Genomic DNA, 26,132 nt, shown 5'->3' with positions numbered 1-26,132 from the left:
CGCATTTCTCGCTCCGTCAAAATATCGATTAGTAGAAGCGCGTCATTTTATAATAAACATAGTTTTGGGGTGCAGTAACATTTTAAGAAATATCTTTCCGGCATTTCTCGGTTAACCGTGCATTCGAGTGGTGCGGGCTATTGTTTGCATTATGTGAAATTAAAGGTGATTGTTCTCACGAGTACAGTAGTTGAATTGCATGATGATTTCGTTTTATTGAGCAAAATACCAAAGTATCAAATGATTTATTGATAGGCGTCATTTTTAATTTATAAAATATACCCTGAACTATTTTAAACGTTGTTACTTTGTTGGTTGAAAGTCGTGGCTACTGTCGCGTGCCTCTGCCCTTCAGTGTATTATGACCTGTTGTTCATTGCGCTGTCGCGTGTTGCTGCCCTTCAGTGCCGGTGTGGTTATTGACGACAGGATGTGTCTCTGCCCTTAGTGCCCATTGCACGATCGGAATGATCAGTACTAGTGATTGAAATAAAGACTATGTGTGTTCTGCCCTTCAGTATATTATGACCTGTTGTTTATTGCAGTTTCGCTTGTTGCTGCCCTTCAGTCCCTGTGTGGTTATTTGCGACAGGATACTTCGTGTGTTTCTGCCCTTAGTATCCATTGCACGATCGGAATAATCAGCACTTGTGATTCTGCCCTTAGTACCAACCGATACTCAGTTCCAGATTTTATGCAAGATATATCTGTTATCTTTCTTTTCTGGTAATATTAAGTTTGTTTCATGAATCTTAATCTTTGGTACTCAGGTTATTTTTTTAGCTTCAGATGCGAACCGTGTCACCTCCATGACGGAATAATCACCGTTCGTTTAGACCCAAATACTTAATAATTATTCATTAAAAATAAATAAATATATGTATTATACATTTTCAACTTAAAATTTTATTGTTCTGGTTCCCCCTCTTATATTCATATAATCGAAGCCAAAATTTTGAGCAAAAGTAAAAGAGAGAAAAAAGGCCTTGTATGGGCCAAACTATAGCAGCATATTTCACTTAAAAAGAATATTTTTATATAAACAAATGTCGGGAAACATCCTCCAACAAAACCGCAAACAGCAAGGTCAGGTAAATACGGGATTGGGCAAACGGATATTCCTACAAATTTGGAAAAAAAGTAAATCGACTGAGATAAAATGCTGGAAATTATTTTTGAGGTTCCGAAATATTAATGATACTTAGAGTGAACACTTTCTTAAAACTGAGACAAGTCCAGATTTTTTTGTTAGACATTTTTTCATTTAACCTATAAAAGGAAATGGCTGTGCTCTTAAATGACAACAAAAATTCTAAAAAAAAAGTAAATGCAACGATATGATTTTTTTTGTCATTTGATGGTAAAACCAGAGCCCAAAACTCCAGTGAAAACCGGATTTCAATATCTTTATCCTTGCCTAGTGCGACGTTTATACAGTAATAACTCGATCCGAATATTATGGGAAAATCAAATAAATATTTAAAATGCATTTCTACGTAGGAATGTACCCTGAATTGTATCTTTAATGCGACTGAACTAATTTCAGATTTTGAAAGGTAATATAAGTAAGTTTGATAACTAATATATTTTATTCTACCCAAAGGTAAAACATTAGGACAGTAAGGTCTGGACATCTGGCCGACTATGGAGACAAAGTGCCCCTTCCTATCCAACGGTCTGGATAAGTGCGGTCTAAAATAAACGTTTTCTAATAAAATTACCAATTTGTTTCTTAATAGGTTCAAATAAATTTGGCTATTAAGTTTCCTATTAAAGAAATGCCAAGGACTTAATTGATTTTGATAATCCACTTTACGCATCCACTGAGCAATATCATATTATATATATTTGAAAACCGATAAAGATATCACAACGTAAATTTTAAAAAAAATTGCACAGGCTATTGTCATACTATTTACCAAGACTTCTGGATTCTTCCTGCATCGTTTCGTCCATCATCCTGTTGGCGTCTTTAGAATTTTAGAACTACTCTGTACCTGCCTATATTGGTGACCGAGAACTAACATTACACGTCGTAGTGGTGACGGCACCTTAAGAGCCCGTTCTCTAACCAAAAATGAAGAACTTGGAGTACTCATCACGCTTGGACTCAGCAAGAGTGGTGGTTTTTCCCCAAATAGATCGACTGACCTATTTGTATATATCCATTACCTGGGCCAGTACAGATGCGATCGTATTCAGGTTGTCGGAATACATATCGATCTCAGTAAGACATTTGAAAAGATGGATCATCAGCTGTTGCTATTTAAACCGGTAGATGCGGATGGGTAGAAAATTTAAAGTCCGTATCAATGGCCAAAACCCGGATATACACTTCCCGGGATCTTTCCAATTTCCCATTTACCGCCTTTGTTTTCTATAAATTACCTTAAAGATATAGTGAAATGCGCTCAGCATATCAAATGTTGACTTCACCTGCCGCAAAGTTACAGGAAGATATCCAGCGTTTTGGACCGTACTGTAAAAATGATGGTCTCTCTATAAACATCCAAAAATGCTGTGTTATATCTTTTACTAAAAATTAGGTTCCTATTCCCTTCATCTACTCTGTCAAAAGGGTAACAGACGGGTGGGATATCGGAGTGGTATTGAACTAAAAGCTAATTCAATCTTACATATGCTACATGAATGAAGCTTGAAATTTGACGTAGACGTAGAAAATGGATTTAAAAAAATGTTGTATATTTTTTATTTATTGCAAAGAATGCATTAAACATTAGAATTACCAATGAAAAAAGAGACCCATGGACTACTACATCAAATTTTAGCTGTCGGCTTTTTCTGTCTTAAATATCAAAAATAACCATGTTGTGTTATACATTTTTTAAATCAGAGTTTAAAGAAAACAATATGTTTTATTATCTGCTATTTTTGTTGAATCTCCCAATATACGTGAACCCAACACGGAAGCAAATTTTAGGTTGGAGACTACCACTTTTATATTAAACGTTTTTTTTTCTAAAAACTCAATGAAAAAGATAAGGGGGTGGACATTTAAAGCGGTGTTACTCTAGAGATTTTTGAAAATAAAAGTTAAAAAAAATGTCCTAGACTTAGGTTTTTATACCCATCAGGCAACTACACATCCCCCAAAATACAAGTAATGGTTTTTCCTTTATTTTATAAAAAATGAAAATTATTGAAACATTTAAAATTTTAATGAAGGCGTCATAATACGGACCATTAGTATTTAATATGGACCAAAATAATTCTGATGTGATCCGACATTCTACTTCTGTAAAAACTAGTGTAATAACAATAATAAAATAAATCAAAACTCGCATATGAAAATGTCCTTTTCTACCCCGGAACCATCGAGAGCAAAAAACGCACTGGACTCATAATTGACCACAAGCATCCTCCGAAAACAATATAAACATGGAGCATTTTGTTGGGGTGTAAAATCACTAGAATCTTCAAAACTTCATCATCCTACTAATTTACAAGTTAGTCTTTTCTTAACATTTTTTCTGACAGTTTGTTTTCTCTGTTAGGTAACTTTATATCTAAAATTTCTTTTATTCCTTTATTTGTTTTGGAATTTGTTTATTTTTCCCCTTAAATGAATGTTCTAATTCCAGTTTGCATGGGGAAGATGTCAATAGAGCAGCATTGCTAGCTTTTCATTCCCTATTGCTTTCTGTTTCATTTAAACGCGGTATTGCACTAATTTTTGCAGCTGTTATAAAAGCGAGAGCAGTCGAGGTAGATTTAGGCTGATTAGATTGATCTTCCTCATTTGTCTGACTTTCAGTTGGTACTGCTGTTGCATTTCCGTTCTCTTGTGTTCAATGAATGTTATCTAGGTTGTCGTTGAGGGTTGTCTCAATAAAATCATGATTATTAAGAGGATAAATCACTGTTGTTCGATAGACACTGATAGCAGTTCTGCACACTGACCTCGAACATATGCACATCCAAAAATACTTGCTATGTCATAATGAGCGATAGATCTGGCATTAACTGGCATCTATACACGAAAACCAAGAACAGTATTTTTCTTTGCTTCCCTATTCCAAGGCTGCCTAGAGGGAAAATAAGGCCTATAACAAGACCACCAGCGTAGGAGGAATAGGTAATAGACTTAACGTAGGCCGGATGAGAATATGGATAACTTTACACAATTTCGATTTGTCGCGTACAGGGTGGCCCATTAATAAAGGAGGCGGCTTCATCTCAGGAAGTGTTAGTCCTACAACTTAGAGAAATAAAATATTTACGGGTAAATCGGCAGAGAGAAAAAGCTGGAAATTATTTTCTGGTTTATAAAATGGCCGCTAGCGGGCGTAACCTCTACTGTAACATAGAAAAAAAGGACTTTCTTAAAAATATTCCAAATTAACTTATATCTAAATTAGTATTAACGTAATCTACTCTAGAAAAGGAAACGTTTTGTTTGAACAGTTTTTTTCTATCTCGTTAAATTAAGGGTGAGTGAAGAGTCAAATAATGGTTTAGAAAAAGTTGAACAACATTTCTTTAACTAATCCGATTCCGACGAACTTATTTTAGTTATTTATAGGAGCTTCGACTGGCATGTCAACATCATGATATTAATTCTTTAATTGTTAAACTGTTATTTTTATGATTTACTGAAAATTTCAACTATAATGGCATACATATTTTTAGCTAGGATGGAAGAGAGTAAAAAACACAGCAAGTGGGGGAAAAGGCATGGCAATATCTTTAATTTAAAAATACTTTTTTTTATAGCAAATGTTCCATACTACTTTTATTCTATTTTATATATGAAACATAATTGAGAGAAAATTTGGTTAGAAAGAATTATTCAGAAAATACCTCAATTAATTGACATCTGAGCTGGGTTCCATAATTATTGAACTCCACCCTGGTTTATCATTTCTAACGCCATGAACTGTATAAACTTATTTTAATTCTAACAAAAGTTAACACTAAACATACCCTAACTATACACATTAGAAACTGATTATTGGGGCCTCAAATGTTTGAACTGGCGTCCATCATTCCCAATGTAAAAAGAGCAGCAGTTTCTACTTCAGCCATTGAAATTTATTAAATGGCGCTCCTTATTCTCTGTATCATGTTCTGCCGTGTAGTTATATGTAAAGCATAAACGATATTTTTAATTCTGAACCACAAATAATCCTAATGCACCTTTTATGATTATCTAGCTGGCCTGGAAATATACTTTTTCTGCCTATCTACTTATTGGGAAACGTTAAGTTCAAATATTCTCGAACCAATTGAGAAAAATGAGCCGGGCAACCATCATGCTGGAGAAACATGCTTTGTAGTTCAGGTAAATTGTTGATTAAAAAATTCAAATAGGTTTTACCATTTAGAGGTTGGTCAAAAATGAATGGTGCAATAATAACTCCGCCCAATATGGCGGACCACAACACTCCACCTGCCTTGGTGCTGGACCTCTTGCATCTAACGTGGATTTGTTCTAGACCAACAGTGCATGTTGTGTAGATTCACTTGCCCATCACTTTTAAAAGTGGCTTCGTCGGTCCTCAACATCATTGACATCAGTTGGGGGTTTTCAGCTATTATATTGAATTGAATTCTGTATAGCCCAAAACATTAATAATAGTCTCGTCGGTTCTACCTCTACACGTGTTGGTAAATATTTCCGCTGGTTCTTAATCTTCCGTGCCAATCTTTCAAAAACCCTCGTGGTATACCTGCGCCCCTCTGGATATCTTACAGCGTAGACTATTGCCACAATAATTGCATTAATACACCGCAAGCAAATCGACAATATTATTTAGTAATGAAGCCTCATTCACCAGAAACAGCACACATTCACATTGTTGAAAATCCACTACAAACTCGGGATCCCATTTTCAACATAGATTTTCAGTGAATATTTGGTGTGGTATGATTGCCACCTTTATAATTAAAGAACGTATCACGGCCATTCGTTATTTACGTTTCATTGAAAAAGATCTTCCAATATTACTGGATGATGTTCCCTTTAATATGAGACAAGGAATATGGATTCAGCACTTTGGTCGATAGGTAACAAAATTTCTTAATCAAAGATACACAAACCGCTGGATTGGAAGAAGCAGTTCCTTGCTCAGTAAGGTCATCTGACCTTAATCCCTTACATTACTTCTTATGGAAAAGACCGAAAACTTTAGTTTATGCAGAAAGTATTGAAACTGGTTTCTAGAATTATGGATGCCGCAGAAACTATTCGTGTTAATCCTGAGACTGTTAACAGAGCTACCTGGGTGGATATTTTGAACAACTAATTCAACAAAATAAAATATAAATGTATAAAAATTTCATATGCTTTCAGCTCAGTTAGAATTGCGTTCCGGGTATATTTTCCATTGACATTTTTAATTTGAAACGACCTCAGCAATACAATCCCAAGCTTTATGTTATGGGACACCCTGTATATTATCAAAAAACAGTAAAACTAATGCATGAGATCTGAACAGATGTTTTGACATGTGTCAAACATTTACAAATATCATCCTGTCGATTATCTTGTAGCGTACAATTTTTCAAATTCCGCGTCACAGTAATGAAGAAACCAAACAAGTTTAACCCGAAGAAAACTCCACGTTACTTACCAGGCTGTATTCCCCAGCAAGCATCAGATGATGATCTACGCCGGTATAACCAACATCTCTACAGGATTTTCTCCGCCAAAGCGGTTGTGGACGCCTGTCCGCCCCGAATGAATCCGTTTTGCTATCTGAACTCGAGGAAGTTACATCAAGACGCTACGAGACTAAGAGAGATAGATACAGACAACAAAAAACTATTGAAAAAAATCAGTATTATCAATAGAACCGGTGGCAGAGTAGACTCGTACAATCCGGATGCCTATCGCAGAATAGACAAATGGCCAGCGTATAATCGGAAGATGAAGAGCGTCGAGGTGGAAAACAGAAAAATCTACACCTCACTGCAGACCGTACAGCAGCATTACGACAACGAGAGGCTCCGAGCCGAATGGAGGGAGACTCTGAAAACGATCAAACACAGCTGCAGGTATCCTTTGGTGATCCTCGCGAAAGCCTCACTCGACGAGACTTTAAAGAAGGAGTTATCGATAAGTTATTTGCTGGGTGATTATTTCGTTGGCCCTAGAACCCGATGTTTCCTCGAATTCAGTGTATTGGGCGGGAAACGGCTAGGCAAAATTGTAATCGAAGTGTACGAAGACCGTCTTCCAGTGACAGCCAAGAATTTCGTGGAGTTGTGCAAGGGTGACACGCTGTCGTACAAAAATAACTTGGTCCACAGGATAACCAAGGGTCAGTACATGGAGATGGGCGACATAATTTACAACAATGGGCGTGGTGGTCGATCCGTGTACGGTGACAGTTTTCCCCAAGAAGGTCACCGGCTAAGACACACCAAAGCGGGGGTAGTGTCCATGAAACGAGTAGGTCGGCAGCTGAATCACTCGCAATTTTGCATTACATTTTGCAAGATGGAACGGCTCGATTTTAAAAATGTCGTTTTCGGGTACGTCGTCGAAGGAAACGATGTTCTGGTGGTTATCAATAACTACGGGCGCAAAATTGGAAAACCATTGGAAAGAATCTTCGTGTCCGATTGTGGTGTATGTTCTAATACCAACAGTATTGAGAAATGAGAAGCTTGTTTCATTTAGTTTGTAGTTTCTTGTTGTGAAGTCGAGTATTTGGTTGGGTCTATGCTTGTTTACTAAGTTTCTATCGTGGTGGTAGTCTCCCAATATTAATTAGTTTTTATAAAAAAAAAACATTTATCGCTGCTATGTGCGGAGGAATGCAGTGAAACTAAGAAGCAATACAAAAAAGTTGTAATAAGAAACAACACAAAATACATTTCATTGGCACAAAGGTCCTCTAAACACTTGGTAACTGTTTATCATTGGCAAAATATACTCAAACAACAAATTATTAAAAAAAATTAAAAAAAAAATAAATAACCAAATTTTTCATCTTGCTCCATATAATCTGTAAGATGGGTCCGAGCATCCAGAAAGATAGGGTTGAGTTATGGCTTGCAGTATTCACAGGCGAAGAGTAGATCAACAGGGTCATTTGCATCCGCACCATAACAGGAAGCGTGAAACCACTTTTGACATACGATCCACTCTTCGCTGCTCTGAGTAGGTATGAGTGTTAACCGTTTTGGCATTTTCTAATTTTTAACATTGAGTGGTTTTTGTTTGCTGTCGGGAATCTTTTTTGTGATTCCTTAAGCTGTTTCTTGTCTGGGAAATTAGAATGGCGGTTTTACCCCTTCGGTAGCTTTGTAAATTTAAAAATTTTTTTTGGGTGGTTGAGTTTTTCTACTGCTGTGGTAGAGATTTTTAAGTGAGGTATGAAAGCCGTACTTTAACCAAACTACCAACTTCACCTTCTATGAAATTTTCACTGCTCGTGGGTGATGACTGAACGCCACTGCATGAAATCATATTACTTATAATGGAAGCATTTTCAATGTTAGATTGAGCAGTATGCATTTCTTCATGTGGCTCAGAAGTAGTAGATGGTTGATTTATAGAAAAGTGATTTCAATGCTGGTTCGAGCAGACTGAATTTCTTTAGATCGCTGAGAGCTAACAGATCGTTCGTTTGCTATAGATTTTGCGGTCCGGGTTGAGAGAATGCACGGAATATTAGCAGTCTTAGCTGCACCAGTAAAGACACTGGCATTTAATTTTCAAAATCCGTATCTTCTAAAGCCATTGTTGCAGACTCAGTGAAAACGATGGGTACAGTACTGCTGATGATAGTGAACCAAATTGTTTTGGCCTCCGTGATATAATTTTGAATTTAGTTATCGAATCTGTTGACACTCCGGTTTATATTTGTCTAAAATGCTAACATACAGTTCATGAAACGCGCAGGCGGTGGACATGGCCTCTGGTTTTCCGATGGATAAATCCTGACAACGGCGTAATAAATCCTGGGTCCAGTCCTTTCCAGCAAGTTCCTTATCACAGCTAAACTTATGTTTCTTATTATTTTTAACTGGCAATTGGCAAACAAATTTTCCTTATTCAGTTGAATTAAGGCCAAATAACTTTCACCCAATGTCTTTTAAGTATTTAACCAATTCTTGTTCTTCCTTTTCGTTAAATACTGGTCTGATTGGCAAATGGCAAATTTACGGTCACCTAAAAATGAATGTCAATGTCAAGTCAATGATTAAAAATTGAACAGCAATCACCTGTCGTTGTAACCATCTTTACTTTTCTCAACTTTTTATTCTCAGATTTGGAAGGCTGACTGTGTCTTGATCACTGAGGTACACAATGAACAAATAGCAAAATTTGCCTTGTTGTTATTGTTGTACACATGTTTATATGAGAAATTTGATAAGATCGTGACCGTCATGTTGCTAAAAACTCACTGAACTAACATACCACGTGGCAGAAATATTTTCCGTGCATGGAATGACATATAGGGTTGGACAGTTTTACGGGGTATCTCAGTTATTCTTATAGATAGAGAGAGAGTCACGGCTTACGGGACACTGTGTTACTTTTTTGTGAAATTAAAGCTGTCATCAACCAAATTATCAAGAACCTCTTGGGTTTTGAAATACAGAGTGCAATCCAAAACTATCGATTTTGGGACCACCCCCGTATCTCCGTTGTCGTATTAAAGAGTTTAAAAAATGTTCTTATAGGATTTTTTGCTGTAGAATAAGTAGTATAGTAATTTTTACATTACTTGGAAATCCCCTAAGCCCTTATTATTATAACGTTTAGTTATAATAATATGTTAATATTCCTTGGATATAATACTATTTTGTAGTAATTAATGTGACAAGCTCAAAATTATTACAAATAATAGTTCATAACCTATAAAACACATTAATCAATTTTAAAGTATTGAGTTCCTTGTATGTTAATAATTGTTTACTTGGATATTGTTTTTAATAGATTAACAGACAATTTTGTTAAAAATTATTAATAGTAAGTGATGTTTTTTTTTAAAATAGGAATCTTTTATTATTTATGTTGTTGTTAGGATGTTACCTTATTTCATTGAATTGTAAAAGTATAAAGGACAGTTTTTTTTTCTGAAGGACACTAGTTGGTAACTAAATACTAAATATTTTGTTTTAGATAGATTTTTTTTTTCAGAAAAAAAGTTCTCGACTAAATATTATTTGTTGATAGAGTCAGCGGCACGCCACTGATTTTTTTAAATAATGACATTTGCATTCATATATGAGAAGATTTAATCTCTTAATTTTTTTCTAGTTCGTCGCACGGTTTTCACTTAAAAATAAAACTAAACAAAAAAGAGGTTTTTATTTTTTAAAGCGGAAACCGTACATCGGATTGAAATAAATCAAAAAATTAAATTTCTTTAGAAATGATTGGAGATTGTAAGAATAATTTTAATTTTAAGAGAAATCTGTAACATGTAGAGTTTTTTTTAATTACAGTTGATGCATTTTCAAACAGCTCTTTCATTTCACTTAGAAAGGCTCGAAGATATAATATGTATTCTTACTGTAACTGGTTTTATTTGCTTCGTTTCATGAACATTGCATAGTTTCCGCCTAAACCGGTTTTTGAAACTCTTAAAAATAGGGCGGCGATCCATTTTTATATTAAATGATATTGAATTCAGAGACGTTGACAAGTTTTCTGGTAATCGTAGTAAATTAATTTTCAACCTGAAATGCCAGTAGCATCCATTACTCAGTTTAATTAGGGTAATTTCCCTAGCACTTTTGAATAAGTAATGTTTTTGGTTCTATTTGAAGAAGATCGAAAATTCTGTCATTCAAAATACTAAAAAGATCCCTTAATGCAAAATGATTAATATTACAAGTAGCTCATAATTGGATACGCGATATCTTCTTCGTCACTTGAATCGACAGGTTGTATATTGGCACCTCCTTTATCATAAGTTCCAAGGGCTAGTTGACTTTCAGAAAAACAGAATTTATATTTTGATGTTCTAAATTTGATTGAGATTCCAACTTAGCAGTGGATGATGATATCTTCACCTTGCTCGCTTTTGCAAGCAATTATGGAAGTTAGCTGTCGACGGTAATAAAAGTCGCTTGTGGTAGTTATTAAGGGACAGAACATTAGAGACAAATTTCTTGTTAATAATTTTTTTTTGTTTATTTAGCTGGGAATATCTATACATAATTACATTTTTATTCTAAATGTCTAAATCTAATTTTGTTTTACTATCGGATTTATTATAATAGGATTTATATTGTTTTGTATAGAAATGTAAGAGTCCTCAATTTTTGTAATGTGTTGTACTGAAACATTTTATAAATTACATTTTTTAGAAAAATTATAACACTGAGACATAAAGTAGGATTAACATTTTCTACTCTGACCCATGATTTTACTTTTTTCCACAAATGCTCTGTGAGGCTAAACATGCAATGATATGATGGAAGACGTAAAACCGACCCAGCGGGTATTATGGTAAAACGTTTTCCTTTTCCTTTTAAGTTGCTTTCGTCTGACAGTTTTGGGTGGAATCAACCCTTTGGATACAGGGTCGTGTGTGTCAAACCATGTTTCATCAAGGTAAATTATCTTTTAATTTCTTGAAGGTAATTAAATCTCCAAGTGCCTAATCTGAAAAACCATAAAATCTTGTTACTTTCGAAAAATCGATGAAACGGAATTTTTCGAAAGTATACGCGTTTGGCAACCAGATTCATATCTTGGAAACAGTGCGTCGTACAGCATCGCCATTGGTACAGATGGAATCAGTGTTGAAAAAAAAAAACGTTTTTATTTTTTTGTCTGTTTGTCCGTTCTCCGCTCTCCGTTCTCCATTCTCCGTTCTCTGTGAGCGCTTCATAAAAACGCAAATAACTTCGGAACCGTTGAAGCCAGGATGCTGAAATTTTTCTCCTTTTAAACTGACAACCAGATACATAAGCCTAAAAGATTGAACTGAGGTGGCTTTTACTTGATGAAAATCCATTTATCAAAATAAATAAGAACTAAAAGTTCAGTTTTTCACGAAATTATATATTTTGATATTTTGACATGACAATTGTTTCGACAACACCGTGTCTTTATCAAATGTAAAAAAAAATCTACAACCTAAAGGAAATGGCGGCGATTGGTAATTGGCATCTCTCTTTTTTTGCAATTTTCGTCTGTATTTCATACATTGCTATGAAACACGATAAGATTTGCAGCTATCCATTTCAAAATTGGCACAAATATAGAGCTTAGAACATATTAAAACGGGGGGTGGGGGGTCGGAAAGTATTTTTAAAAATTTAAAAACCGCATTAGCAGGGTATCGACAAAAAATCATTTCTCAAAAACGGTATACGCGATCGAAAAAATTCTTGAACCAGAAGACGCGCAAGATCCTGGCCAAAATAATTTATTCTTGATGATTTTCTAAAAATGTACAGGGTGCGCTGGCGAATTGCAAAAAAAATAAAATTGGGCTCCCCTTATAAGGATAATTAACCATAACTAAAAGGCTGTGTTTCAGCTACCATTTTTTTTCACGCGACCATATAGTCTGTATGGACTGCTAAAACTTCTGTATTTTAGCTTTTCACAAATTGTACAGGGTATTCGGGATATTCTGTACCATTTTCAAAATTGTAATAGATGTCTCAAATTTGAAACTATTGACTTCAAATTTAACAGAGAAGTGAAAGTCCACAACCACATCTAAACCGTAGAAACTGGAATCAATCACACTTGCCTAGAATTTTTGAAATTTTTATTTTTAGTTTTTTATCTTCCAGAAAAAACAAAATTTCTGGAAAACTATTAACCTGATCGGCAAAATTATTATACCACGAGACGCGGAAGATTCGGTACTATAACTTCTATTGCAATGATTTTATCCATTATGTACAGCGTTTTTCAATTATACACAAAAATCTAAAAGGCCCTGAAAATTGTTCATTTTCGGAGTAAATTATTAGCCGTAAATCAAAATTCCCATAAAATATGGCCGATTTATTTCAATTGTATTGTACAATGCGTCAAGAGCTACAATTTTTGTATTTAGAGTTTTCGTCTATCATATGCACTGTTCAAGATATTTGAAAAAATCCAAATGAAAATCATAATTTCTCGCCCTCAATCTCGACGCGAAGAAGTCATTTACTATTACGACGTAATGCATGGTTTCAAATATTTCTTCCAAAACCATTTGCTCTATTGGAAAAATTGATATACCAGGCGAAATGGGAGATCCAGGGCTACTACCTCTATTTCGAACATTGTTTGAATTATATGCAGGGTGTGGTTTATGCTTCGTGCTAGGCGCTACGAACTTGCCTCGCCCAGCGACGATTTTTCGAAAGCAATCTTGTTTTACAAAAAATACAATTTTATTTTTATTATGGTATCCTGGGCACCCAATAAAATCGTTTTAAAACAATTACAAAATAAATTAGCCCAAGCATAAATAGTTTAATAAATATTGATTTATAACCATGTTTAAACACATTTAATACGAAGCCCTTAAAAATCTTTTATTAATCCGTCTCATGAATAAGACAGTTTAATAGAACATATCAGTTTCTAAAACATATTTATGACCTTGATAAGCTTTATTTGACTATTTGCTTTTAAAGGAAATAACAATAAAGCAAAGATATCACCATTCGGCCGAATAAAAAAAATTCTGTGCTACTTGATGCGGTAATGCATTTTGCATATCATCTGAGTAGATTGCTAACATCTAGCAACGTATCACATTTTCTGAAAAATAAATTTTTATGTTTACTTATTGACATTAAGAACGTCTGGGAGCGGAAAGTGCATCGGGATTTTTACGCGCACGTGTAAATTCGTTATTGCTTTGTTTGGGTTTTAACCGTAGCCAAACAAAACCGAATTAATCACGTCGCATCCTAGCAATAACAAAATTGTTGACAACTGCAGTTACATAAACATATTGCAGAATGCAATCATTTAATTGTTTCGGGGAACGCACGTGTCCACCATTTTAGTTTTTATTTTTTTGATTTGCCGATCTGGATTGTGCCCGAGCGAAAAATATTTATTCAATAAATAATGAAAATAATACACACTTAAAATCCAACGATGCACTTGTACTTGCATTTGCATTAATCACTGATTTAGACATCTAAATTGTTTTGGTTAGTTTCAATGTATACTCGAAATAAAATATACATTAAAATCGAGGTGGCAAACAATGCCCGTGTTCCAGTAAGGGCGACGAGGTACGGTATTGGAGAAACGGATTTTCTTAGAAAGTAAAAAAAATATATTAAGAAAATCGACCAAGAGATTATACTGTAAATTATTTTTGAGATTCTGAAATGGCACCAGAGCACCCAACCTTCCGTTGAGCAACGGTGTAAAATGGATATTCATCTTCTGTTCTAGATGATTATATATTATCTCAATAAGGATGAATATGAATACTTTAAAAGCACTAATTCTTCCCTTGATTTTAAGTACATTTTTTTAAGATGTTTTTGTCCCAATTTTGAGTAGTTTTTGATAAAAATGAACTTCTTTCTTGTTCTTGTTCTTGTTTCTTACACTTTAAATCAAAAATTGGGAATTTTTATTATGATCCATCGAAGTGGTTATTATTTAATGCTTTTACCTATGGCGAGAATATATTATACAGGGTGGTCACAAATAAACATTAAAAAATTTCCTTTCTAATCAAAAAAATGATTTTTTTAAAATGGCGCACCATGGATTTAGTACTTTTATTGTTTCTGGTAGTTTAAAAGTTAGGACTAATTTTCTGCAACAACTCGTGTATTTTATTTTAAATCTAACTAAAGCTATACCAACTGACCTAAATTAAGTGTTCATCATGGATAACTTTGTTATGAATAGGGATATAAAGTCGATTAAATTAGTAGCATTTTTCCGCCTATTGCGATAGTGAAAACAGAATAACAATTGAATTTAGGGTTTAGGAAAAAATTTGGAAAATCTAGTCTTTTTACTCCAACAATGGTGAATCACCAACATAACAAAAAGGGTGGTATGTAATATTTTCTTTTAGACTAGTTGGCTATGAGTGGTTCCGAAATAAAACTCCATTTTATTGTTTTATTTGAGTGTAAGAAGCAATAATAATAACACAAATTTCCACGTGTACATTTATTATAAAAACATTTTCGTCTCCTTTTAGCAGAACCGGTTTCATTATGTCTAAAGAGCCGATAAAGACGCAGAAAAAATTGTTCAATGCCAGTGTCAAAAAATTGGTTTTAATGTTTTACCAATAATTATGTGGAACCCAATATTTACAACGCGTTCCACGACTTGAACAATTTTTTTCCTATCCTTTAATATTGTCCAAAAATTAAAAAGTACACCTAAAGTTTGCCCACAAAAATTCCAACCAGTTCAGCTGCTTCTGGCAGGTAATGCAGAGAGAAGACTTTTTTATCATTGGTATGTTAACTTTTGCCGCCAAAACTAACCAAAATATGAATAATTTTCGAATCAAAATTTTCAAATTCTGGAATACAAAAAATTATCATTATTGATCAAGAAAAAATTTACTGCTAGTATATCCACGAGGTCCACAAGTTAATTGCAGCTTTAACGTTTGGTACGGTATAATTGGTTCTCGCATTGTTGATTCATATTTTTGCGATGTTGGATGGTTTTCTAGTTGAGCTTGAAGCGGAATCTCCATTTCCAATAAAATGGAGCACCAGTTCATAACTTCCGATGCGCATATCAATTTTCGACAACTACTTTCCACAATAAATGGATTTTTTTCCAAAGAAACTTCCACAGGCTACTATCATACTTTTTATAAAATTTCTGGATTCCTCCTGCGTCGGTTTTTGTTCACTCGAACTAGTCAATCATCCTGTTGGCTTATTCAGAGCTTGACTGAAACTGGCTAGCATTTTACTCTGTACCTGCTTTTATATTGTTTGAAAGGGGCGGAGCTAAATGAGGGGCATAAACACCATCCCGCTTGACACATAGAGACCTGAGTCGCGGTTAAGATTATTAGGTTGCTTATAGATTTATATAGACTCTCGGATTTTCCGTTGGTAGAAGAATTGATTACATGCAAGAATTTTAGTTTTATCGAATAAAATTTTATGTCCAGTGTCGTGATTATGTTCGGCAACAAATTAATAAATAAATTAAAAAAAAAATAAAAACAAATAAACTCGTCAGCAGTTGCCCAACACAATCATGAAACCGGACTTAAACTTTTATTCGATAAAATTAAAATTCTTGCATATAATCCATTCTTCTACCAACGGAAAATCCGAGAGTCTATAGAAATCTAAAAGCAACCTAATAAACAAGGCAACAAAAAACGCAGGAGGAATCCAGAAGTTTTATAAAAAATAAATGGATTGCTCATAGGTCACCAGATATAACCTCACTTGAGATAGTAGAAAAATACTAAAAGCAATACGTTCAATACAAAAACCTGCTTAAAAACGTATTGAAGTTCGAGGTGCTATTTTCGAGTTCCTCTTAAAAAAACTTTAATAGTTATTCATAAATTAATTCGGTTTGTTAATTATTTTTTGTATTAAAACAATAAAAAGAAAATGGAGTTTTATTGCGCAGCTACTCATACCCATCCAGTGTAAAACAGAATTGTGCTGATAATTAGGTTATTTTCAATTTTGGGCTAATAATGCATATGACCTTTTTTGTTCTGTTGGTGATTTACGAACGTGAGAGTAAAAAATATAGAGGTGTTCTATCTAAAAAGATTACATCTTCCTAATTTTTTCCTAAACTCTAGATTCAATTGTTTTTCCGTTTTCAGCGTCGAAATCAGTGGAAAAATGCTACTGATTTGCGACTTTATATCTCTACTCATATCAAAGTTGCCAAAAACTTAATTTAGATCCGCCTGTACAGTATCCTAATATAACTAGGTTTTTTTGTGAAACATCAGTTAATAAAATCAACAACTAAATAGTACTTGTGTGTACTTTTGTGTGATGCGGTATATACTTGATCAAATATTTGTTCTGAATGGTGAGAGGTTTAAATTTGTTGGAGAAGTATAAATATATTTCGATTATCTGATAATCTGCCGGACGATATTAAAGAAGGGATTATTTGTCAACAAGATGGTGCGCTATACCATACCGCAGTGCCTGTTGAAATTGTTTAAATCAACGTTTCCCATTTCGGATTGGTCGGTTCTGGAAAATAGGTGTAACAGTGTTCAAGGCTTAAAAATGAGAATTCACCCAGAGGTAGAAAAACTTAATGCAACAAACGCGCTTACAAAATGCCATTGAAAAAATACAAACCATATATACTACTTTTGTTGTTTGTTAATAATAATAATAATAATAATAATAATGTATAACAATATATCCTTTATTTGTCAACAAAAAAAGACATTATAATTGCATGAATTACACCTGAAATCAAATATTGACAAAAATGACTCTCTCTCTCTCTCTCTCGATAATAATAATCGTTCACCAGCATCTTTCTAAAAGAAAAATGTTAGCAGAAGGCCCTAGATTCTACAACAGCATCGAACTTACAAGCGCCCCCTTATTTCGCAAGATTGAGGAGGAAATGAAATTAGAAAAAATATGTTGTGATGAGTATATTTCCACTAAAGCTCAATTTGTAACTGCTTGAAACTTGACTGAAAGGAAGTTTGCCCCAAATGGGAACAATCGGAGAAAAAGGAGACCCAAACCCAAATCGACTGTGAAGTTAAAATAGGAGTTTAAAAACAACACTAAAATTTTTATTATGGATCCATGAAAATGGTGAAAATATATTATACAGGGTGGCTAAATTACCATCAAAAAATTCTTTTTAATTATAAGAACCCATTTTTTTTTAATGTAATACTCTGTATTTAGCACTTTTATTGGGTTTGGAATTTAAGTCAGTATCATTTTATATATGTAGTTGTAATTACAAAAATTGCTGCAACAACTCGTGTATCTTATTTGAAATCTAACAAAATCTACATTCTAAGTTTATTATTCTATGGTTCTATTATTATTAGTCTATTCTATTATTCTACGAAACATTTTCTACCAATCTGCGGCGATACCACTAGTGTATATGGTTTCAATTATCGAAATAGCATTTCTAACCAGGTCTGTGGCATTCCGAATTCTCATTTTTAAGTCTTGACCACGATTGCAATTATTTCAATGCACTTACTTTTTTATGTAGCCCCATAGAAAAAAGTCCAGGGATGTTAAGTCAGGGCTTCCCGCAAGCCAATCCATGGTCCCGTACCGACTAATCCAAAATGGAGAACGTTGATTTGAACAATTTCTAACAGGCACTACGGTATGATATAGCGCACAATCTTGTTGAAAAACAATCCCATCTTTAATATCGTCAGGCAGATTATCAATTAATGGAAATATATAGTTCTCCAACAAATTGAAAGTCATAAAGTACTATGTTAATATGCGATCACATATAATGCACAATAAACACTTCTACGATTTTCAAAAGATGCTTGCGAACAATAAAAAAGTTTTGTTTGAAAGTCCTGTTGGGATAGTTTCTGACCTGGCAAAAATTTGAATGCATTACTTGTTGATTTTATATCGTATTCAACTTAACTTTACTTTTGTATTTATTGAGATAAGATACTGAAGTATATTATACGGACCACCCTATACATTGTAATGAAGTTATACAAAAGTCCCTTGAATACTAGTTTTATTAATATTCATTAGATCTTGGGATGCATCTCTTTACGAATTTTCGTTGTTTTCTTCAAAATGCAGGAAAACTTCTGAATGCTTCTCTTCTGTTAGGACAATTTTTGGAAGGCTTTTTCGACTACTATTATTATTGCTACCACTGCACGTTCAAAATCACGAACAATTCGTGAGAAAATATGTTTCGTGTTCTGTATTCTAATGCTGAGAAGCTAATGCTGGACTATTATTATTTCTTATGTAACATTCATGTAGATCTAAACTCTTTTGAACACTGTAGAAATCCAATTTTTCTTTTAACAAAGATTGGTGACATCTAAAAGTTAAATAAAAACTGTGTATTTATTTCTATCCAGGCATCAATTTTATTAGTTCTTCTATAAGTTGGAAATGCTATTGAGGAAATTGGAACCATACTACATTTTTAAGGGGGATATAAAACGTTTTGTAAATGGTAATAAGCTCTATTTACTTGCATTGTTGATTTCATATTGAATTTAAGTATTTAATGTTAAAAAACATAGTTTGTTTCACGGTTATTTGTGACCACCATGTATAATTTTCGCTATAGATTTATAATATTATTCATGGCATTCCTTTTAAAAAAATTAAGTTAGTTTCTGCCCTGGTACGATGGAACACACACATAAAAATACGTAAAAATAAATAAGTAAAATATATTAGGATTTAACACTTTTTGCACCCAACATAACTTTTGTATTGAGATAAGATGTTGGAGTAAATTAAACAAACCACCCAATACTATAATGATGCTATACAAAAAGTGTTTATACAAAATGTTTTATCAGGCATGCTTGGGAAATCTGCCGTCTATTTAACGATATTTCAAAGAGAGATTAGCAAACCTAATAAAGAAATAAATCGATGATGTGTATCGTTTTTATGCTATACGCGCCACATTTTCATTAATAGTGAGGAGTTGACGAAAATTTATTTTGTTATAAAAACGAAATTTGCTTTCCACTCATCGCTAATCTACAACGCAACTGCTTCACAATTTAATGGATATTTGTTTATGTTGTTAGATGCTTTCAACGAATTTGAAGAATTGCTTCTCATGTTTAATTACAAGGCAAATTAGTAAATTATTATTTATATTTATTTTATTAAATAGCGAAAGTGACCCAGTCAAAGGCGTTTCGCTTATCCTAGATTTGCTAAAACGCATTCGCTTAGTCTCTCAAGCTCATTGAGTTTATTGCATATTTAAATGCTGACGTTCTACAACGAGGAACAATGTAATTTGGGTTATTTCTTGTTCTTTGGAAGTATCTAAGAAGTTGAATCATCTCATTAAGATAAGACGATAAGACCATTGAAAAAAGGCAAAAAGAATTTTTGCATAGTTTGCCAATACAAACCATGGAGTTCTATTTACTTGCATGACTTGTTGATTTTGGGATATTATATGGGTTTTCCATCATCATTAAGAAATTATATTAAGAAATAATATTGAGCTTCTTATTCGGAATATTGTTATTGAAATAGAACAGAATCAGTGAATTTTTAAATTAAAATTTTAGACAATATATTGCAAAAAAATGATGAAGCAGCCTGAATTTAGACCCACTGGACTTCTTTTTATGGGGCACTTTAAAAGAGATAGTAGACAAAAATAGGCCATTAGAAGCTTTCGCATTACAAATTCCAACAAATTTGGAATATTTTTCAAAGAAACTTCCACAGGCTACTGTAATGCTTTTTACAAAACTTCTGGATTCCTCCTGCGTCGGTTTTTGCTTAGTCGAAATTGCTTTTAGTCAAGCTCTGAAGAAGCCAACAGGATGATTGGCGAAACGTCAGCAAGGAGGGATCCAGAAGTTTTGTAAAAAGCAATTTTTGAATATAATTAACTAATTAAATTCGACGAATTATATATTAAATCCCATAAATCATTTTATGTTGGAAATGTTTTAGAATATAATATAATATTATTAATATATAATAATAATTATATATATATATATATATATATATATATATATATATATATATATATATATATATATATATATATATATATATATATATATATATATATATATATATATATATATATATATATATATATATATATATATATATATATATATATATATATATATATATATATATATATATATATATATATATATATATATATATATACCTCCTCTAATAGTTAAAATCATTTTAATTTATCTTTGAAACTGTGACACTTAACAAACATTTTCAAAAACAAAATTAATTATTTTATTCCAAATTTTCCACATGTTCCTTTTGAATAATTCAAGTGGTATATTTCCTCCAAATGATTTATGGGATTTAATATATAATTCGTCGAATTTAATTAATTACATTCCAAATTTGCTAGAATTTGTAATTCGAAAGCTTCTATTGGCCTATTTTTGTCTACTATCTCTTTTAAAGTGCCCCATAAAAAGAAGTCCAGTGGGTTTAAATTCGGGCAGCTTCATCATTTTTTTGCAATATATTGTCCAAAATTTTAATTTAAAAATTGACTGATATAGGCACTTCGATTCCCATGGTGTTGCCAAATTAAATTTGGATGTTCTATTTCAATAACAATATTCCGAATAAGAAGCTCAATATTATTTCTTAATGATGATGGAAAATCCATATAATACCCCAAAATGAACAAGTCATGCAAGTAAATAGAACTTATTACTAATTGCAAAACGTTTTCTACTTAAACTCCATGGTTTGTATTGGCAAACCATGCAAAAATTCTTTTTGCCTTTTTTCAATGGTCTTATCGCCTTATCTTAATGAGATGATTCAACTTCTTAGATATTTTCAAAGAGCAAGAAATAACCTAAATTACATTGTTCCTCGTTGTAGAAAAATTTAATTATGGAATTAATTTAAACATGCAATAAATTTTTTGATTTTATTTTTGTAAAAAAACACATTTTTCCAAAGACCTGTTTAATTATAAAATTAATTTAAATATGCAATAAATTTTAATTTTAATTTTATTTTTGTAAAAAAACACATTTTTCCAAAGACCTGTTTTCGCAAAAAAAATGGAAAATTTTATATTTCCCAAAAACTATTTGAAATTTTGTCTGGTATGTGATGAAAAAAATAACTCAAAATCAGGAGAAATAATTAGAATTTTTAAAAATATTCGTAGCATTCCACTAAGAAAAAAAAGGTTGGTTACTGTCCTGGCATAACGGAATACCCTCTATTCATAAAAATACCATAAATAAAATGTATACCTAAGGCCAAACAATTTTTATACTTAACTTTTTTTGCTCAGTGTCGTATTTTTTTTATGACAGCTATCATACAGTAAAGACATACTTGCTATTATGTTTGACAATAGAACACAATAATTGTTATTTCCATAACCAAATAGGTGAAGAGAAAATCTTTAGTTGAACGAATAAGATATCATCAAAAACCTAATTATTTCGAATTTTCGAATTATATGGAATAGGTGTAGGTAACCCTAATATAGCACTGAACTTAATTGCACTCAAAGTTTGATGATGTCACGAGTTTAGATTCTTTGAAAATATGAACATTTACGGTCTAATTTTGGACATCCCGCAAACAAATTTACAACAACAATAACAAAAACTTGAACTCAAGCCTTTTTTTAACATTTTGTCAAATATGAGGATCAAATGTCTAAAGACTAACAAAAATATGCATTTCCAAAGTTGGTTGATGTGGAGGCATAATTTGTTTTTCAAGATCAAATATTTCAAGGACGGTTGGACATGGGTATAGGACTTTGTGTTTACAATTTCATACAGCATCTCAAAATATAGTAATAGACGTTGTGTTAAATTAGAAAAAAGTTGACAGCGGTTTTTGGTGCATTGTTTTTGCTTTCGATCACTGTATTTGGGATTGACTTTTTCATGCGTGATGCTCCACCCGGGATTTGCTATTTCGCCTCGCTATACATGTACCTGTGTGTACTTCTAGTTCAAAGAAAAGCTAATAAAAAAAATGAATGATTTTATGGTGCACATGTTCAAGTCCATTCCAAGTCACTTTCAAGTGACTGCAGGTCGCTACTAGGTCCTTGCGGGATAGAGCTCGAAGACTCTGGAACGCCGAGGAAAAGACTTGATCAATAACAATTAGTTAAAACAGCTCATCGAAATGACCCAAGCCGACATGAAAAGAAAAAAGGACATCTCACTGATGACGAAGTCAAATATTCAGCATTTCTTACATCGGATTATTGCCAAAAAAGCTCTAACGTACCTTGCAATCTTCCACCAGTACATAATCAAAACTGGCATCAGATCTGACTTTTATACGTTGTCGTATTCTCGCTAAGACAAAACCAGCTGAGCAGAAAAATACCAAAAATTGCATATATGTCATGTAGACAAGCTATCGACCTATGGAAACTCACATCAAAGAACAAGAACAAGTAAAATATGGGATAGCTCGAAGGCAGAAATAGTACTCCATTAAGGACATTGATATTAGAGAAAATTGAAAGAAGAATTCTATTCGGTGGAGCAAGGGGGTACGGGCAAACCATTGTTTAACTTAAATTAAACAGGCTATGAAAGCCACTTCTTTATAGACCAGTGACCAACGGTTACAATTGATACACATTTTACATTTAGGATACGTTGAAAAATAATATAAATAACAAACAACAAATCAACAAACTGGTTTAATTGCAATACTGAAAAAAGTGAACTATCATAAAGTTGAAACACCGGAGTATACTAAATCATAAAAATAAATTGAAATAAATCAGAAAAAGTAAGGCATATTTTAGTAAAACATGAGAAAAAAAAATGCACAGAATTATTCTTTATCAGTTGGCAGTCCTTGTTGGTCCATCAAACAGGTAAAAAGTTTTCGAATAAAGTGTGTCTAATGGATAATACGTTTTAAAAATTGCGTGTGTCCATATTATTTTTAATTGACTCTGACTGGTTAATTTTTCGCAATGTTAAAAGGTCCTGACTGATCGTAAAGAGAAATCGGAAAATGGCATGGAAAACATGGAAATTACACCAACAAGTTCAAGAGGGCGCCCACAGAAAAAAAATTCTGAGTCTAGCGACAAAAAACAAAACGAGGAAAAATAAAGGCTCTTTTGGAATCAACTAGCCATAAAGAACTTTTAACTGCTACACATGTTAGTTTGTATAGCAAAGGTAATCCTGATGCAGTATTAATTTTAGAAGATGTTAAACAACATCACCAACATAATAAAATCTTATTCTTTCCCACCAACTAGACCTAAAAAAATTTCAAAAGAAGAGGCCTTAGCTACATATTTGGATGGAAGAATAAGTAAAGATTTTTACTGGGCTGTGCGAACTCGCGTTAAAGGAATATGCTATAAAATATTTCCCTCTTATCATTCTATATTGGAAGCCAAGAAGGAGTGCTATCAAGACTATATTAAAATTACAGAAGTTTGCACCGAAATAAATTTGCAGTCATTGCTCAACGTTATTACTTGTGTGTTAAAATGGGGATGTGACGGTAGTTCTGGACATTCTAGTTACAAACAACGATTCAATGAGACAATGGAAGATGGTGCGATTTTTTTATATCGTTGGTTCCAATCCAAATATTTAATAGAATCAAAAGAAATGAAAAAAAATTAATGGCAAAATCCAGCTTCGTCAAGTACACGATATTATAGGCCAATTAATCAAGCTATTTATTCAATCAGAATATGATAACTTAATAAGGAGTGAAACAGAAAAGTTCAAGATTATTTTATTTGGTAATTAGATCTCAGTAGAATATTGCTTAATAAAAAGAAATCGGAAAATAACAGAAAAAAATAGAGCGGGCCCAGAGTTTACGAAAAAAAAGACCGACTTCAACTGGGCGCCCGCTGACCAAAAGAAAACGACGAAAAATAAAGGCTTTTTTTGAATCAACACGCCATGGAGAACTTTTAACTGTAACCCATGCTAATTTGTATAGTAAAGGTAGTCGTTCTGCAACATTAATTTTAGAAGAGATTACAACAACCTCACCAACAAGAGCAACGCATTTGAAAAAATCTTCCCCACCAACTCAACATAAAAAAAAATCCTTAGTTAGATACTTGGAAGGAGGAATGAGCAAAGCTTTTTGCTATGTTGTATTAAGTCGCCTTAAGGGAACATGCTTTAAAGCATTTTCCTCAAATCACTGGATATTGGAAGCTAAGAGTGCTACCCAGACCATACTAAAATTACCGAAGCTTTCGCCCAAATAGATTCTAAAAATGATTTGAATCGCATTAAGTGTGTGTTAAAATGGGGATGTGTGTACTTCTGAACATTCCAGTTACAAGCAACGATTCAGGGAGACAAGAAAAAATATTAATATTCCCTAGAGAGTGCGATTTTGGTACATCGTCCCTTCCAAATATTTAATAAAGCCACAAGAAATGAAAAGCAAATTTTCCGGCAAAAAAAAGCTTTGTCAAGGACACAATATAATTAAGCTCTTAATGCAATGAGAATTTGAAGACATAAAAAGGAGTGGATGGCAAAATTTGTCTATCAACAATTTATGTGTCATTTCATCTGTCATCTATATCTGTGACTGTATATCCAATGAGAAAAGCAAGGAAAAACTCGAAGAAAAGATCGTTAATTTAGAGAGATTTGAATTTGGTCTTTTATCCTTATATGCCAAAATTCGTATATTCGAATTTCTACTTACAATATCTTACAAGCTAGGAATCAATAAGTGCCAACTATGAGGTCCAAAAAAAATCAAAAAGTAGCTCAACGTAGGGTGAAAATTCAAAAAGAATTTATGGAAATGATGGGAGAACTTTTGATGTTGTGAAGATCCCCAAACTTCTGCTTCCATAACTCGTCTGGAGGAAACCCTTATCAATCACTTTGCAATTTTGTTGCAACAACATTCGTTTCGTTAAGAAATTAATGAAGAAGCTTATAATGCCCATGCTTAACTTTAGACCTACTTACCTATATACCTAAATGTATGTGCTTGGTAACAAAGTTTATGAAGATGCGCAGGAATGTCGTCACAAAGCAATTAAGCGCAATCGTGAGATTTTTTCCTGTCAAATATTCCTGAAAAGCCGCTACGGGAGACCTTATCCATTCACTGCTTTTTTTCATCGGATCCCGTAATCAGCAGCTACCGAGAAAAAACTTTTTCAATCTCAAACGCTATCAATATGAGCTGTCGAATCTTCTGAAGACTAAAAATTAAAAAGCAAAAGGCCAATTTATTCAAACAAAAATTATCAGACTCCATGCATTATGATTTATAATTTTATTTTTTTTTAAACTAATCCTCTAACCATCAGGTATGGAAGAAAGTGTTGTTTTCCTTATTTTATTTTTCAGTTTAATCCTGCCTGTTTTTCTTAGAAGAAAATATTCGGTTTTGGAATATACCAAAAACATTTAATTTTAATGTAACATAAAAAGTTGTATTAGGTGTAATACTACAGGTGCATAATCTTGCCTAAATAATGATTACTGATTTTTGTCCAGCGA

General features: G+C 33.1%; 2 protein-coding genes across 2 annotated transcripts in view; both read left to right on the top strand.

Annotated features, from left to right (window-relative positions):
• Positions 1-26,132, top strand: part of LOC132703278 (nose resistant to fluoxetine protein 6-like) — a 254,883-nt gene that overhangs the window by 50,424 nt on the left and 178,327 nt on the right. The gene's annotated exons all lie outside the window — the stretch shown is intronic.
• LOC132703581 (uncharacterized) lies at positions 6,479-8,487 on the top strand. The gene has a single exon (XM_060672924.1). It carries the CDS (start codon positions 6,545-6,547, stop codon positions 7,625-7,627), a length of 1,083 nt encoding a protein of 360 aa, XP_060528907.1. The 5' UTR covers positions 6,479-6,544; the 3' UTR covers positions 7,628-8,487.

The sequence above is a fragment of the Cylas formicarius genome, unplaced genomic scaffold, assembly GCF_029955315.1.
Source record: "Cylas formicarius isolate icCylForm1 unplaced genomic scaffold, icCylForm1.1 PGA_scaffold_6__28_contigs__length_40554024, whole genome shotgun sequence".
Lineage (NCBI taxonomy): Eukaryota > Metazoa > Arthropoda > Insecta > Coleoptera > Brentidae > Cylas > Cylas formicarius.
This window is presented reverse-complemented; position numbering and strand designations above follow the sequence as displayed.